Source organism: Monodelphis domestica, chromosome 1 (assembly GCF_027887165.1).
Source record: "Monodelphis domestica isolate mMonDom1 chromosome 1, mMonDom1.pri, whole genome shotgun sequence".
Lineage (NCBI taxonomy): Eukaryota > Metazoa > Chordata > Mammalia > Didelphimorphia > Didelphidae > Monodelphis > Monodelphis domestica.
In genome coordinates this window covers 551,719,325-551,737,701 of record NC_077227.1, presented here as the reverse complement: position 1 = coordinate 551,737,701, position 18,377 = coordinate 551,719,325, and the positions used below count along the sequence as shown (strand labels likewise).

The 18,377-nt window shown below is 35.1% G+C and overlaps 1 protein-coding gene across 5 annotated transcripts in view; it reads left to right on the top strand.

Annotated features, from left to right (window-relative positions):
* Positions 1–18,377, top strand: part of SNTG2 (syntrophin gamma 2) — a 771,339-nt gene that overhangs the window by 710,849 nt on the left and 42,113 nt on the right. For all 5 annotated transcript variants that reach the window (XR_008915522.1, XM_056813383.1, XM_007476197.3 and 2 more), the window contains one exon: positions 16,809–16,901. Coding sequence is in view for 4 of the 5 variants with exons in the window: in XM_056813383.1 (XP_056669361.1) it covers positions 16,809–16,901 (93 nt within the window). In the remaining variant the exon portion in view is untranslated. The remainder of the gene's footprint in view (positions 1–16,808; positions 16,902–18,377) is intronic.

Sequence of the window (18,377 nt, the reverse complement as noted above, 5' to 3'; positions counted from 1 at the left end):
ACTCACTATGATGAATGTGATATCTAAATGGATGGGGAATTTAGAGGAAAGAAGATAAGTCTGAAATGGAGGCATAATGTTGAAGTAATGAGTGGGAGGAGGGAGGAGAAGGGCTTCAATTATTACAAATATGCTGGGACATTCTCTGAAAAGCCAAATCGTTAATTATATCTTGACTTGCCTAATGATCATTTGATTCTTTTAAAGATGAGGGAAACTAAAAGGGTAACTAATATTTTAAATCTGATTCTCTCCAATGAGGATAAATTTGTTGCTAAAGTAGAATGATTAAAACTTTGGAATCAAATGATGACTCCATCTTAATTCCTGGTAGAGAGGGAGAAGAAGGTCTGGCAGATATCCTGAATTTAGTGAGAGTTAATTTCAAAGGATTCAAAGAAAGTTCAACTGGGATCTAGTGGACCAAAATTTTAAAGAGAAAAATTAGGCCAGGAAGAATTTGAAGTTCTCAGGACTGAAATTTTGAAGAAAGAAAAAAAAAGAAAAGAAAAAATATTCCCACAAGGAATAAATGGGGAGTTGTGTAAAGAAACTGGACTCAGGTACAGGGAATATTGACATCATTATAGCATTTAAAAATATATAGTGAAGTGGTTTTTTTAAGTTAAATAGAGACAAAGAAGATGATTAAAGAAAGGATGAGAGAACTGCTGAAAATAAATAGGTCCAAGAGAAGAAAGAACTCCAGGTTTTTTCAATCTTTTTTTTTCTCTTCCAAGGGAAATGATCTCTGAACTAGAATGAGTGCTTAATAAATGGAAACCTAACATGAATATAGAGGTAGAGATAGTAAGAGAGGGGCAAGATACCCTTGATGAATTCATCTCCATACTATATAAACAATGATCCAACCTAGTAAAGGAATGGACAAAGATGATTGCTGAGATGCTTGTCAGTGACTTCTGAAAAACTGTAAACAATGCAATAGGTACTTCCGAAGTATAAGCAAAGCACAATTTATCTCCATTTTCTAAATAGGAAGAAAATGTCCCATACACTAGTGTGCATGACTTTGAATCCCAGCCCAGTTCTAGAATATGCTATTAAAGATCTTGCATGTGCTATAGTTCCTTGTTTAGCTGCTGAGCAAATAGGGGACTGTCAGTCACACATCGCAATCCACTACCTTTTTATGTGCTGAATTACACTGACCCTTGAATGTGATTTTCTCTGCAGCCCTCTGGAGTACTTTGTTTCCATCAAACTAAACCCAGGGGAAAAAAAGGAGAATCCCTCCCCCCAGAACCAGCTCATTGAGATATAGCTAATTCTATTGTCTCATTTACCTAGAGAAATTTCAGTCAAAGAATTCTCTCTGCCCTGGGAAGTTGTTAAAAATAAATAAGTCTCTTAATACTGAGTCCACAGCCAGATGAATCAGAGACTTAGCTCTGGAAAATATTGCAATTTTAGATGCATCTCTCTCCTTTCCTCGGATTCACATCATCTCTCTTGTATAGGATTAAGTTAACAATTTTTAAAACATTTGTCAAATTCAGAGATAAAGTAAGCATTTAAACACAGAAAGTTTAACATACTTATAAGAACAAAATAAGCCTTTCCTTATGGTTATGAGGGAAACATAAGGATAAGAAATGTGTGCTTGCTGTTAAGAGAATGTTTTATATGTCATTAGAGAAAAATAAAATATTATTAAAAATAAAAATAAATGTTACCTTGAAAATGTGTGTTTGTCTTCTCAAGAGACAAGTAAGAATAAAAAAATTATAAGGCTTTGTCTGTAACTCCAGCAGAATTTGGAAGGCATGACAACCTTTCTTGTAGTCCTTTAGGATGTCTGTACCTCCAGATGCTTCCTTTCTCTCTGCTTTATGGGGCTTTCACTTTTTGCTTCTCTTCTCAAGTCAAAAAGATAGAAAATGCTAGCTAATGAGTTACATCAACCCTTTTCTGGGCAAAATTATCTAATGAGTACATAGAATGAATGATAAGATATATTTCTAAACCCAGGAACAATCTATATCTGGCACCATTACTTCTTGGGTTAAGAGAAGTAAATATAGCATTGCCAATGGTTAGCTAGTTAACAACTAGAAAATGAATTGGTAAACATAAGAGACCAGCATGACTTCAGAAGCTTGTCTCACCTGAGTATTCTTCCTGTTATTAAAAAAAACATGACTGGTAGGGGAAACTGAGGGAAAATATGCCTATATTTCTGCAAAACATTTGACAAAGATTTTCTATATTCTTATTGACAAGATGGAGATACGTAGTTGATAGTTTATACAATTAGAAGGATTTAGAAGTAATAAAATACACAATATAAAAAATGTTATTTAATGGATTAATGTCAACCTAGAAGGAAGTTCCTGGTGGTGTGTCCAAGAGATCTGTCCTTGCCCTTAAGCTTTAAACTATTTTTATCAGTGACTTGGATGAAGGCCAAAATAGCATGCTACACTTATCAAATTTTCAAGGGACGAAAACAAATCCAGGAAGGATAGATAACATATTTTTGACAGAATAATGACCTAAAAATAGAAATTATAATGCTTTGTGGAAAGGAAATTAGACTGACAGTTTGTGGGGGAAGGGGCCAACTGGGAGTGGCAGTTGGGTCTTGTGACAAGCACTTCCTTCCTGCAGGGGGGGTGGGGGGGAGATGAGGGTCCTGAGGTTGGAGGAGAGTGGAGCTTGTTCAGCCCAGTCTGGAGTGGCATGCTCTTCTTGGTTCAGCCCACAGACACAGGCTTCTAAAGATTAGAATTGTTCTTGTTTGCTTTCTGTGTACTGCTAAGATTCTGAATTAGAACAACGAGAGTAGAAGAGAGTGGGACAAACTCTCCACCAGCCTCTGAGGCCTGGCCTCAGGTCTGAAGCTGAGAAAAAACTCCAATCCCAACTAGCTATTAAACTTTATGTTATTTGAATTCGCAGTCAGATAAGTGGACTATCATTTCTGGTCATAGAGGGAGCTGAACTTCAGTTTCAGACATCAAAGCAATAAAAAACTTTATCGGACCGCTGCCGTTTCTTCTCAGCAGGGGGCATCTCCCTCCCTTGCCTCACCTAGCACTATTCCCTCTCTCTCCTTACCCCTATACAAACTTCCCCATTTATCCCCTTGTTTTCCAAATCCAATGTCCTTTCCCAATAAATATTACAGTTTTGGGCAGAGCCAGGTAGCTTTTCCAACCTATTTTGTCAAGAATTTGGGAAAAAGCAGTCAGTTGGAGTTGTCAGAGAAGTTGGGCCTGCATACATTTCAAAAGCCTGTGTGACTGTGAAAAGTAACCATTTTGAGAGCTGTGCTGAGTGCAACTAATCTGCCTAGTGATACCACGCCCAAAAGAAACCACTCCTCCTGAAGGGAGGAGGCGACTCTTAAAGGGCCAGACTTAAAAACATTTTTTCTGTTGCAAAAAGCTTTTCAAGATACAAGACAGCAAAGAAACTATTACTTGCCATGGGTAATCTAGCTTGGATTGCATATTTCTTGTATATGTTTTACAACTTATTTTTTGTCACAATTCCGGATTATATTTATTTTCTGCTTAGCATCTATGAAACATTGCAATGGCTGAATATAAGTATGTATCGCTTGATTTCATTCATTCCCACATATGCTGGAGCATTATTCATAGTAACCAAAGTATACTATGCCCTAAAAATAGGTGTGCATCTAATTTTTGGAAAAAAAGCAAAAGATAATGAAATGGCTGTGACGATTTTAGCCATAAAAGAGGAGATGATGCACCTAAAGGAAATGATGAAGCAACTGACTGAAGAGAAACAATGTGGCAAAGGTATTAACACACAACAAGACATACCTAAAAATAACAATGTAGTTCAGCAAGAAAATACAGATGGGGCTGGAGGTGGAATACCAATATTGCCACTAAGAGATCAGACAAGCCTACAACCAGATAGCGGCATAATTCATAGTAAAACACATAAACAATTTACAACAGCTGACCTTGAAAGCCTGAAAAGATGGATGCCTTCCTGGTTTTCAAAACCAATGAGATGTTTAAAATATTTTAAAAGAGCAATTAGGCTTTATGATCCAGATTTCCAAGGCACTGAAATTCTCTCAGAATTATTTTCAAAAAGGGAAAAACAACAATTCCTTGATGAAACTAGAAAAAATCCAAATTTTACATCATGGCCAGAGGAAGGAACAGACTTAGAGTCATCTAATAATGAAAATCTACATTACCTAAGAAAGGCCAGAGAAGATTTATTGGAGGCAATGAAAAGTTTTTCAAAAAACCTGATACTTGGGGAAAATTTGAGAGATTGAGACAAGAAAGTGGGGAACATCCATCAAAGTTCCTCGATAGAGTGATTGAAGTAGCAGAGGATGTGCTTGAATTTGAAATTTTAACTGAACAAAATCTCTAGCACATAAGGAGACAATTTGTGAAAGGCAGTAACACACCTATAAGATCATATTTTAAACTTCAATGCCCAGATTGGGAAACACTAAGTCTGGAAGAATTAAGAAAAACTGCAACTTACATACTTTCAGGTCATAAAGAAATGCTAGAGGAAAAGGATGAAGTAATAAAAGACCTTAAAGCCAAGCTAAAAGAGGCAAATAGCTCAAGTAAATATAAAGAAATTGAAGAAATAAAAAATCTAGCCACTCTGCAATCATACAAACCCAGAAGAAATTACATACAAAGAAATCAAAGGAGAAATTTACCCAGATGTTTCCTCTGTGGAAAAATGGGTCACATGGTTTGAGACTGTTATTTAAAGGCACAATTATTCCAAGCTAATAACAAACAGAGGTCTTGGAAAATCAATGTAAAGTATAGCAGCAATAATACACAAACAGATGCAAAATGTTGTGATTGTAATTGCAAGAATTCATTGCAAGCACCAAATTTAGAAACCATGGAGAGGTACATCCAACAAGGAGTGAAACCACGTTATTCGCAAGTAGTCTCAGGTGCTGCAAAACAAAGTCAGTTATGAAGCCAGGTGCATGGGGTAACATCAAAAGGGAAAAATGGGAAAGGAAAAAGGAAAAATGAAAAGGAAGGAGTCTGCATGCAAATAGAACTTGAGGTTGCAAAAGCACAAAATAAAACTAAAGAACAGATAGAAGAAGAAATCCAATTAGATAATGATGTAACTGAGATTAAAGAGAAAATTTTTGGAACAGTGGAACAATCTACAAAGAAAGAAGAAGGAACAAAACTGGCAACAGTCTGTAATACACAAACTGTAAATGAAGTTATTGAAGCACATGAGCAAGCAACAGAAGGGTCCAATGAGGGGGAAAATGCAATAACAGAGAACATTCAAATTAGCAGACCTCCTGGAGACAATGACTCTGAAAGCAGGAATGCTATAACACAAGAAAATACCAATGACATAATAGAAAAGTTAACCTTAAATCCTTATGCAGAAGAATTCCAACCAATAGTAAGTGCACAAGAAAAAGCAAACATAAACATGGTCATGCCATTCTTAAGTCTCCATTATAATGCAAATCTCTTGCAAACTAATGATGGATTGCAAAATGAATGTTCAGAGCAACAAGAAAACTCTATAGCAGAAGAACAAAACTGGGATTTGAACAAAATAGAAATAGAGGCACCTATGGTCCAAGTGTGCCAACAAAATGAGAACACATAACCAAGGGTCATGATCAAAGTGGGTAATGAGATCTACCCAGCTCTTATTGATACAGGAACAACTAAATCTGTTTTAAAAACATCTCCTGAAGACAGCCAAATCACAAGTTACGTACAAAGAATGGGGGCTACAGGGAAAAAACAGAGAGTACCAAAACTAAAATCAAAAATGGTAACACTAGGACCCCTAACAACAGAACACACATTCTTGTTAATCCCAGAATGCCCAATCAACCTTCTTGGGAAAGACTTTTTGTGTAAAATTGGAGCAACTCTTCAATGTGATAAATCGGGGAAAATCTTTCTACATCTACCCAAAGACTCTTTAAAACATTATCCATTGCTGTTCATGGGGCAAGTGGATGATGAACAAGTTCAGAATGAAGGTACAATATTTGAAATACCAAGTGATATACCCCAAGGACTTTGGGCTACACATTCTTCAGATGTAGGGATTCTAAAGTCAGCAACACCAGTAAAAGTAGAAGTTAAAGAAGGGACACCACCAAGGATACCACAATACAAACTAAGTAAAGAAGCCATCGATGGAATCAGCCCAATTATCCAAAGCTTGTTGGATCAGAAAATTTTAATCCCAACAATTTCAGAATATAATACACCAATAATGTTTGATTCAGAAAATGAAGAAGACCAAGAACCTTATGAATATATCAAACCTTATGATCAAGATCACAAAGCTTTACAAGAGGGAAAGACAGATAATTACATTAACAACTCAAATCAAGAACAAATGATCCAGTCAGAAGAGTTAGTTAAGGAAATAAACTACACAATCACAATAGAAGAAATGCTGGCAGCATTGGGAGACAAGAATTATGAAGAATTTTGTGAAAAGTATGTGGAAGTGGATAAAGTGGATAGAGACACTAAATTTGCAGTACAAGGAAATTATATACCTGATCCAAAACAAAATGAAGAAGAAAACAATGTAATGCTCCTAGCACATCTTCCTTTCTCTGACTTAGAACTACTCACAAACTAGATTGTCAATTAACAAAATATATACAAGCTTTACAGACAAGAATAGCAGAATTGCATGAAATGGGCTTGATACAACAAACAGTACCCCTGGATTACAATTTGCACAACATCAAACCAGGAGACATGGTATACTTAAAAAATTTCAATAGAAAATTGGCTACAGACATAAAATGGAGTGGACCACATGAAGTATTGCTTACTACCCCAACAGCTATAAAAGTTGCAGGGAAAGACTCATGGTTTCACTGTTCCCACGTGAAACCAGAAAAAATTCAACACCACTGTAACAGACATCAAAGATAATTAGACAACAGATAGTGCTGAGAAATGAAAACAAAAACTGATTAACATGAAAGAACATCATAAAGAAATAATAGTGACACACAATGTTTGAGACAACTTTCCAGCCCAGAGGAAAAATAGCCCAGAGGAAAAGCAACCCAGAGGAAAAGCATCCCAGAGGAAAAGCAATCCAGAGGAAAAGATTTTAAACCAGCCCAGAGGAAAGGCATCAAGAAAAGTTGCTAGAGACAAGAAACAAAGAGGAAAAGCTGAAATGGACAACTAAGACTTTGAACTTTGTAAATTTGTTTATATAAGAAGAGGACAGATCAAAAAACGAGACTTATATGTAAGATTGAGTGTATTGAAATAATAAAACAAAAGTAATTTCACATATTAGGGAAATAGCATGCATCACTACATAACATGGAAGAAAGAAGAGATCCATCAGTCAACATGAGAAGTGGAAATCTGAAGAAACTCCGATAAGTATTAATTCAACCCAACACTATTAGACACAAAACACAAAATCACAAACTGACACATTGAGAGACCTTGTTTATATAAACAAGTGTCTGATATTGTATTTATGCAAAATGTAAATATGTATATAGTTAGTTCCATTAGGTTTTGGGCAAATAAAAAGATCAATAGATATTTCTATTTGACATTATGATGTGGAACAATGTATATTGTCATATTATATGTAAATAATGTATTAGTTTTAGTTAATGTAGAGTAAGTAGTATTAGCACTAAGATTCAAATTTTTTTGTAATAGTTTTGTTCAACATGTATTGTACTGAATTTATTGTAAAACCCCAAACTACCCTTGCCCAAACTTTCCTGCTAAGATTTCCTTTGAGTAGATTTAGTAAATTGGTAACTATAATACAAATATGTGACCTTGGGAAGGTCACAACAAAAAAAGGGGACTATTGTGGAAAGGAAATTAGAATGACAATTTGTGGGGGAAGGGGCCAACTGGGAGTGGCAGTTGGGTCTTGTGACTAGCACTTCCTTCCTGCCGGGGGGAAGACGGGGACCTGGGGTTGGAGGAGAGAGGAGCTTGTTCAGCCCAGTCTGGAGTGGCATGCTCTTCTTGGTTCAGCCCAAAGACACAGGCTTCTAAAGGTTAGAATTGTTCTTGTTTGCTTTCTGTGTACTGCTAAGATTCTGAATTAGAACAATGAGAGTAGAGGGGAGTGGGACAAGCTCTCTGCCAGCCTCTGGGGCCTGGCCTCAGGTCTGAAGCTGAGAAAAAACTCCAATTCCAACTGGATTATTAAACTTTATATTATTTGAATTCGCAGTCAGTTAAGTGGACTATCATTTCTGGTCATAGAGAGAGCTGAACTTCAGTTTCAGTCATCAAGGCAATAAAAAACCTTATCGGACCCCTACTGTTTCTTCTCAGCAGGTGGCATCTCCCTCCCTTGCCTCACCAAGCTATATACCCTCTCTTCCCTCAACCTCCTTCATACCCTGCTACAGACCTCCTATTATCCTCCTGTTTTCCAATCTTCCTATTTCCTTTCCCAATAAATATTACAGCTTGCATTTAAAACGTCTACTTCACAAGTATATGATGGGAGAATGTTGACTATATAGTTGTTTGTTTGAAAAGGATCAGTGGTTTTTAATAGATTATAAATTTCAATATGAGTCAACATTGTGATAAAGTAATCAAAATGCAATGAAATAAAAGGTTGCCTTGAGAAACATAATGTAAAAAACCAAGTAGGCAATATTGTCCTTTGTCCTGATCATGCCCATCTGAAATATGGTGTTCTATTTTGGCCATCCCATTTTAAGTTGGATATTGTTAGGGTGAAGAGCAGAAGAGAGTAACAAGGTGAAGAGTCTAAAGCTAATTGAAGGAATTCAGAATGTTGTCAGGTTTAAAAAAACACTTAATGACCTTCTCTATCCTGGGCCCTTTTCTATTCTACCTTTAGACTACTTCATGACCTCATCAGCTCCATTTGGAGTTAAGTGCCATCTTTATGTCGATGATTCTCAAGTCTACCTTTTCTGCCCAGTCTCACTGCTGACCTTCAATGCTGTATCTCCAGCTGCCTTTGAAACATTTCAAATTGAATATCTGATAAACATTCTTAAACTGAATATATTCTGCGCATTGGTTGGGCAATGATTCAACAAATTGTGGCATATGAATATGATGGACTGCACTTCCTACTGCTGCATAGTAGGGAATGATTACCAGGTTAATTTTAAAAAAGACATGAAAAGACATACGTGAAATTATAAAAAGAGTAGAACAAAGAGAACATTATATACAACTACAGAATTAATGGTTGAAGAATAATTTGTGACTGTCCAACTCCAGAGTAAGAACTTATAAATGGAAACAGGAAAGACATAGTTACATTTTATTTATATAGAGAGATAGATAGATGTGCATCTATCTATCTATCTATCTATCTATCTATCTATCTATCTATCTATCTATCTATATATATCTATATATATAAACATGTATATATTGTTTGTTTTATTTTGTTTTGGTAAAATAATGTCTTTTCTAGGATGGAGATGGGAAGAAGGGAGGTAGATAGCTTAGAATTTTAATGTAACCAACAAATAAATTAATAAAGTCCTTAAAAAAGCTCAACATGTCTGAAATATAACTCATTATCTTTCCCCTTAAACTGTCCCCCTCTCCTATTTTCTCTATCATTATAGAAGGTAACAACATTTTCTCAGTCCCTTGGGCTCACAATCTAGAAAATGTCTTGGACATTTCACTCTCTCTCGACATTTCTCCTTCTAATTTAACCTGTTGCTTAGGCCTATGAATGTCACCTTTATAATCTTTCTCTAATACATCCCCTTCTCCCCTCTGAAATTGCTACCGCTCTAGTACAAGTCCTCATATATCACACCTTGACTATTGTAATTGTCTTCTTGTCAGTCTGCCTACCTCAAGTTTCTTCCCACTCTAGTCCTTCCCATTCCAGTCCTTTCTCCTGTCAGCCACTAAAGTCATTATCCTTAAAACACAGGTCCAACATGTCTCTCACAAACACATACCCCTTCTCCTTCTCCCCCTCCTCAATAAACTCCAATGGCTTCCTTATTGCCTCCAGAGGCAAATATAAAACACTCTGTTTTGCATTTGAAGCCCTTCACAACCTAACCTCTTCTTAATTTTACAGTCTCTTTATATACTGTCAACATATATTTGTATATAAAATACATGTCTATTCCATGAACAGGACACCCCATCTCTGAGCTGAAGCATTCTCTTTGGCTCTTCCACATGCCTGGAATTCTCTCCCTCTTTTGCAAAGACATCTTTTTTTTAAGTCCCAACTAAAATCTCAACTTCTACCAGGAGTCTTCTAATGTCTACCCACAGTTGATTATTTTCCATTTGTCCTGTATATTTAGCTTGTTAGATGATAGGTAGGTAGAGAGGGAGAGAGAGAGAGAGAGAGATGGGGAAACAGATTGTTTCCTTCCTTTCTTTTCTCATTTTTTAAATTATAAACTTTTTGAAAGCAGGGACTCATATTTCAGAGCTTAACACAGTAAATACTTACTAAATGTTGACTAAATGACTGTTTGAGTGATGTTTAGACATAAGAGTTTACTAAGGAGGTGGGAGAGCATAAAGCATGCTTTCATTTATTTGAAGGAATTTCGTGTAGAAATGCATTTTTTCTCCTAGGCCACAGAGAAAAAAATTAGAAGTAGTAGATTTTCAGCAAACATTTCCTAACAATCAGAAATATCTAAAAGTAGAATGTACTATGTCAGAATGTAAGGTATTTTCATTCATAGTAATTTTTTCCAAGGAAAGTCTAGATGGTAAGGTCATAGATAATGTAGAGGGGATTTGTATTCATTTATATTCTTGTTGTTGTATTCTTGTTCTGTGATTCTAAGGGTGAAAAGGCATCTTAATAATTAACTTTCTTCACAGTTTATCATATTATTTCTAATGCAGTATGAGAATTCATGGCAGTAACCTGAGGTCTCAAAGGTTATGTCAATAGAGGATGAGTTCTGGCAGTTCTTATGTTTGAAATAAAAATAGCAATCCATAACATTTTTAAGGTTTATAGTTTCCAAAGTGCTTTCCTTGTCTCATAGCTTTTGATAAAAGACTTGACCATTCCTTTAAGTTATCATCATGGGTTATTCAGAGGAGACTAGTACCTCTGGTGTGAGGGCTTGTGAAACCTTCATCAGGGCTGCTTTTCTCATTTGATGTCCACTTGGCACTCAACTCTCACCTGGGGAAAAAAGGAGTTGTAGCATGAACAGTGGCCACATCTATTAATGAGAACGATTTGTTCTAACATCCATGAAAGCAATGGAAGCTGGCCCCATGGAGGACTTAGAACTTCATCAGACATTGAAGAAGCTAAAAGCCATCCACTGAATCACAGTCATCACTAATCATCTTGACTTTTGTCTTGACACTGGATTTCAGTGACTCTTGGAGAGAAAGTGAAGCCAACAACTTTTTGCAACTCTGTATCATTTAAATCCAATTATGTGAGTAAAAAGAGCTACCAATTATGTCATTTTGGTCCCAAAGAATAAGAACCAACAAGCTAAGTTATCATCCTATCCCACTTCTTTCTCAAAGTGGAAGAAGCCTTGCCTCCAATTCAGACGAAACTATCTCCAAAAATATCAGTGATCTCATAAGTACCAAATCTTTGCACAGTATGCCCCTCCTGGACTTCAGCAATACTTGACACCATTGACACTCTCTCTTCCTGAATAATCTGTTTTCTCTGGGATTTCATGTCACTGTCTCCTTATTCTCCTACATACTCACAAAAGTATCAACAAAAGTAATATGTCCCTCCCTATCTTCAATGGTGAAAGAAATACCCATACATAGAAATTACTTGAGGATTGGGCAAGAAGTACACTAACAGATCACAGATTGCCAAAAAGCATTAGGAGCCATAAAAAAACAGACTTCTTTTACCTCACACTTTTGTTTAGAGCTGATTCTGGATAAAGTGAGTTACTTTCAGTTCAACAATGTCCTTTAAGATACTTGAATGTCTTAACTGTCAGTTCCCTGATCAAGTAAATTTGTTAATTGTGAATTTCTTGAATTTAAAAATGGACTTGTATTTTTCTAATTTAGGGGAAACAATTCTCAGCAATTTGTTATTATATATTTTTTCATTATTTATTTAGAATATTTTTCCATGGTTAAATGATTCATCTTCTTTCTCTCCCCTTTTCTTACCCCACTCCCTGAGCTGACAAGCAGTTCCATTGAGTTGTAGATATATCATTGTTCCAAACCTATTTCCATGTTATTCATGTTTGCAGTAGAGTGATCTTTTAACATCAAAATCCTAATCATATCCCCACTGAACTGCGTCATCGATCATGTTTTTCTTCTGAGTTTCTGTTCCCACAGTTCTTTCTTTGGATATGGATAGTGTTTTTTCTCATAAGTGCCTCTGGATTGTCCAGGGTCATTACATTGCTGCTGGTCGAAAAGTTTTGATTAAACCACAGTATATCAGTCTCTGTGTACAATGTTCTCCTGGTTTGGCTCTTTTCACTCTGCATCAATTCCTGAAGATGTTTCCAATTCACATAGAAATACCTGAGTTCTATTTCATATATTTTAGTAGAGTTTACAAAGAAAAAAATTTTGAACTTTTTTTCTGTAATTCAACAAAATGTGTACAAGATACACAAAGACATTACACTTACTAGAGGAAAAATAAAATGATCAAAAGCTCTACCTTTCTTTCAGAGATTGGAAGATATTTGTAAATTTGAGGCTTTTGAAGAATATGTTGGGGGGGAAAGCTCATGTAATTGGAGGTTGGAAATGATTTCATCACTTCATATATTTGAGGAAGTAATTCTGACTTAAGAAAATATATTTTATTAAATATCAACATTTATAGTGTGACTATTTAGTAGATCTACTAAATAGAAATATTTGATAGAAATATTGAGACAGGTTCTAAAAATGCAAGTGATGAGACACTATTGGTTTCTGGGTGTATATTGATTGAGTGATGGCAGAAAATGGGATTTTTGTGTACCAAAGAGGTACTGTAAGCTAAAGCCTATTCTTTTCTGCTCTTTTCATCTTAAGCCCCTTTAGAGATTATGCAAGTCTGACTATGTGCAATATGCAACTTTTCACCATAAGCTTTCTCTTGTTCCCCTCTATATTAGGCATAGATGAGCTATCATTATGGAATAACAATTGTGATTTGCTATCAGCCCACATCACTTGAAGTACTAAACTGTGCCAAACTTGAATTAGTATTTAATAGGAATATTTTTATTCCCTTCTTGTTGAGATCCTAATTATTTTGTATTTGCAGATATTAATATGTAAGGATTTCAATTCTATATATTTTTATATTTTACAGTTATTTTATTTTGAAATAAATCTTTATTAATATATTTTGCCATTCAAATCATCATAGTTTTCCTCAGTCTCTCCCAACCCCTTTCATAGAAGTGACCCATGTAACAAATAATTTTTTTAAGAAAAAGAAAATGAAGAGGGAAAAATAAAATCAATTAATATGCTGCAAAATCTGAAAACATAACCAATGTGACACACCTGTGGGCCCCTTACCTCAACAAAGGGATAAATAGGGATTGCCTTTTCATATCTTTTCTTTTGAATCATGGCAAATTATTATAATTTTGGAATAGTAAAGGACTTTCAAAGAATATTAGAAACCTCCATATCACACATCCAAAGAAGAAGAAAAGATTAGTAAAAACTTCCCTGGAAGTATTTCTCAAATTACTTTTTAGTAGACACCATTGTAATGGCTATAGGAGTTAATAGATTTCTTAAGGGATCAAGGAGTTGGAACTGGTAGAGGACAAAAGAGGAAAGTGGCAGCAAACTAAATTTTATGTAAATAAATCTTATCTTTTCCTAATTTCGCTCCAAATAAAATCTAAGTAAGAACACAGTGGTGGGATTCGAGGTATCTATATGCTGATGGTATTGAATTATATTGTTTTTGTTTTATAAATGGAAGGCATTTTCACTCATTTATTAAGCAGTAAGGTAAAACAAAAAAGTTTAACATTTAGAAAAGTGTTACATGATTAAAAATCTTGAGATGATTTTGATTCTCTTTTGTGTTGCATTTCATTGTACTGATTACCGTAGGTTTTGAACACAGGTTCTTACCACCATGCTAGGAAGGTTCCAAATTCAGACCTTGAAATGGGATATTGCTTCAGCATCAATATAACCAATGTGGAACATTCCATTGCCAAAAATTGGCTCCTCTATGAATTTTGGAACAATGTGATTTCATGAAAAAATATCTATCAATGAGTTCATGAATTCATTTCATTATTTGTTTACAACATGCCAGGACTGTACAAAGACAAAAGTGAATCTATTTCTGCCTTGAAGGAACTTACATTCTAATGAAGAAGACATTGTGTAAACATATATAAAATATATACAAAATTAATACAATGTGGTTTTGAAAGAGGGTTCCCTAGCATCTGAGTAGACCAAGAAAGGCTTTGTGATGAAGTTAAGGATAGAATCTTAAAATAAACCAAGAAGTCTAGATATGAAGATGAGGAGGAAGTACATTTTAGCCATGGGATTATAGCCAGTGCAAAGGCACCTAAGTACCAAGGAATTTAAAGAATATAATCAGCATGGATACAAAGGTTATCCGTATTAATGAGAAAATAATCTAATGGAACATAGCATAGGATAGTAAAAAGGTTTAAGATATATTTATTTTTCCATATTCATTATATTTCCTTATCTCATTTTTATGATTATATTTTGTTTGAATATCTTTTTTTATTATATGTCATTCTCCTTCCCTACAGAGAAATCTGTCTTTTGGAGGGAGAGACAGAGAGAAAAAGAGAAAAGAGATGCAGCTCAATCAAACCAATTAATATATCAATTGCACATTACAACGTACACAATATTTCACCCCAACAAACTCCCCATATCTACAAAGAGAGAAGGAAGATACATTTATCAATTCTTTTCTCGAGATAAACTTAATCATTATAGTTAAACATTGTTCATTTATTTTTGTTTTTATCATTTTTTCCCATTTATATTGTGTTCATTGTGCATACTCTTTTTCTGGTTAGAAAACACTTCTAATGTTATTCCTTTTTAGAGAACCTCTATGTCTTTGGCAAGCTGAACATTACTAAAATGTGTAAATATGTAGCATTCATAAAGGAACAATTGTTATATCAAATAGCAATAAGGCTATCCCTGAAGCTTGGAGAAGACTAGTGACCAAAATGGCAAGTGAGGGAGTCCCCTTTGTAAAATACTGTCTGACTTGGCTTGAATTCTAAGAAGCAGAATATAAGGTTCTTACTCGGATATTCTAAGCCAAGATTAATTTGCCTAGACACTATAGCACACATAGAAATTGATTTGTAATCAGTAGCAAGTTACCTGCAATACTTAGAAGGGTTCATTTGTAGTCATGTGGAAAAGAAAGCCAGTTTTCACATATTTACATCACTAAATAATCTAGAATGTGTAGAGGTACGTCTTAGTGTGGTGGCATGGCTTCTTCCTTGGGACTGTTATTATTAGGGACAGCAGATTCTTCAGAACCCTTTTTTGAGAAATGTATCTATTCAGAAAAATATGATGTTTTTTTCTTATTTGCAACTGCCCTTTAAGCATGCTTTAAGGGCCAGTGGGAAGCCCACTAGAAGTCCCTTCTCTCCCATAAACAGAAGACAGAATCACTCTCTGTGTCTGTCTGTCTGTCTCTCTGTATGTCTGTCTCTGTCTCCCTCTTTCCCACTCCCTCTCCTTCTTTCTCTGACTCTATCTCTATTTCTCTGTCTGTCTGTCTGTTTGTCTGTCTGTCTGTCTGTCTCTGTCTCTCTGTCTCTGTCTGTCTTTCTTTCTCTCTCTGTCTCTTTGTCTCTCTGTCTCTGTCTCTGTCTCTCTGTCTCTGTCTCTGTCTGTCTGTCTGTCTGTCTATCTTTCTCTGTCTCTGTCTCTCTCCATTGCCTAAGGTTTCTACTCAGAGGAAAACATGCACAAGATCTGGATTGGGATAAACATAAATATGACAGGGATAGAGTTCCTTAGCATATCAAATCCTCTCTGAATTTCTTTGTTCTATAACCTAAAAGTTAAATATATATAACATATATATATTATATATATACATATATATAATATATATATATATTCCCCCAGAGTTGAGAAGGGGATGATGGGAATGACTTGTATTTGGAAAAACCCTGAATAAATCTATATACATCATCAGTCTGATTGTTTTCAGGAAGGTTGATATATGGGTGTACCTGCAACCACACTCTCTGGCAGGTTGTTTACAACCTACTTTTCCTGTGTCCACGACCCCCTGAGTGTTGCAGGTTTGAAAGTAGCCTTTAAAGTTAAATCTCTGAGATACTAATTGACATCTAAGGAATCAAAACAATTTGTTTTGTTCTGTGTTTAAGTAACAAGGAGTGCCATTAAAGCCTGTGAAAATTTTAAATACCAAGAGTTATTTAGGAAAAAAAGGAAGGAAGGAAGGAAGGAAGGAAGGAAGGAAGGAAGGAAGGAAGGAAGGAAGGAAGGAAGGAAGGAAGGAAGGAAGGAAGGAAGGAAGGAAGGAAGGAAGGAAGGAAGGAAGGAAGGAAGGAAGGAAGGAAGGAAGGAAGGAAGGAAGGTTCAACCAAGTAGATCAATGTTTCTGTCTTTATTGGTGACATAAGTTTTCCTTTTGTCTCACTCTGCCTTTTGTCTCACTCTGGGTTCTTAGTTTGTATGTCTAGACTTTTCCAGAATCTAAGTATAGAATTTTATTATTAGATTAGGTTGAATAATGGTTTCTAAACCACATTTTCTCAAAATTAATACTTTTTTTTGTAGTCCAAAACATATATGTGCAGCTGGCAAGGAGAAGCACTGTGCTTCACAGTGGATTTTGCCTTGGGATTCACCTGTTTTGACAGTAAAACAAAGGTAAGAATTCAAGGAGTGCAATATTTTTTAATATTTTAAATAATTTAAAAAAATTATTATTTACAATAACCAGTTTTGGAACTGGAACACTTGTTTAAATAACAGTTGATTTCCCTTTAGCACACTAATGCATACTGAGTTGGCACTGGAGGAGTCAAAAGGGTAAACCTTTAAAATATTATTCCATATAATTTAATATATGCACTACCCCTAATAATATAAAGTGTTTTTCTCTCTGATGGCTGAATATCAAATGAATTTTTCCTGTTCTAACACATGGGTGTCAAATTCAAATAGATTTGTGGTTACAAATGTATACATAAGAATCTCTAATGACTGCATATTGAATTAGTTTTTTTAAGTATTATTATCTATGTTTTATTGTTTTTTATTTATTCATTAAAATTTCTTAATTACATTTTAATCTCGATCAGCCTACAATGGGGAGTGTTGTGGACTGCAAGTGGATGTGATTGAAGCCTCTATATTTTACCTTGAGCTTAGGTCAGGAAATGTTACAAAAGAACGTCAATGAACAAAACTTGTCCATTCAGGGAAACTACAGAGACACAATTCTTCCTATGTCTGCTCTCATTACATTCAATGAACTCACTTTGAAAGAAAATATATTCATTTTTCTATTTTCTGCCTAGGAATCCTGTATATTAGCAAGAAAAGAATAACATTTGCCATTGAATTTGATTGAGAGAAGAAATTGAGTCAGTTTTTTGTTGATAAATCAGGCCTTATTGATTTTTGGGACCTATATCTCCACTCCCTTAAATTTAGGATTGTATAACAACATTTAGATTTGAATTTCCTGTATCAAATTGTAAAAGATTGTTGAGGATTGTGTCTTGCCTCTTTTTTTTATTCCCAGCACTTAGCACAGGACCAGGAGCATACTAGATGTTCAATAAAAACTTATTGATTGATTGAACAAAATGTCCATTTATCTACAAATTTCCCTATCTTTCTTTGGACCACTAATTTTACATGGCTATGGAAAACTTCACTTCCTATAAGTAAATAGGACGATATGGTGGATGGAACATTGCATATGAAATCAGAAGACCAGTGTCTGAATCCCAACTCTTTTACTTGCAGGGAAATGACTTCATTCTCTGTAAGCCTCAGTTTCCTCTTCTATAAAATAAGATAGTTGGACTAGACAATTTCCAAGGTACCTCTCTATAAGAACCTGAGTTTTGGTAGTATGCTGCTGTTACAAAGTCTATCATTATCATACTTATTGTAATGTGCATAACCACCTGATATAATTTTGCTGACCTATTGCTCTATTTTACATTTTTTGCAATATTTTAGCATTCAGTAACTGGATTAGCAAATCTGAAGGAGCTGAAAACTGTCAATCAATTTATCTTTTGCAGGCACCTTTTCAAATCCAGTTCTTTAGAAACATTCTCTTTTGAATATTAAATAATCAACACAGTAAGTTCTTAAGCATTTATAGCA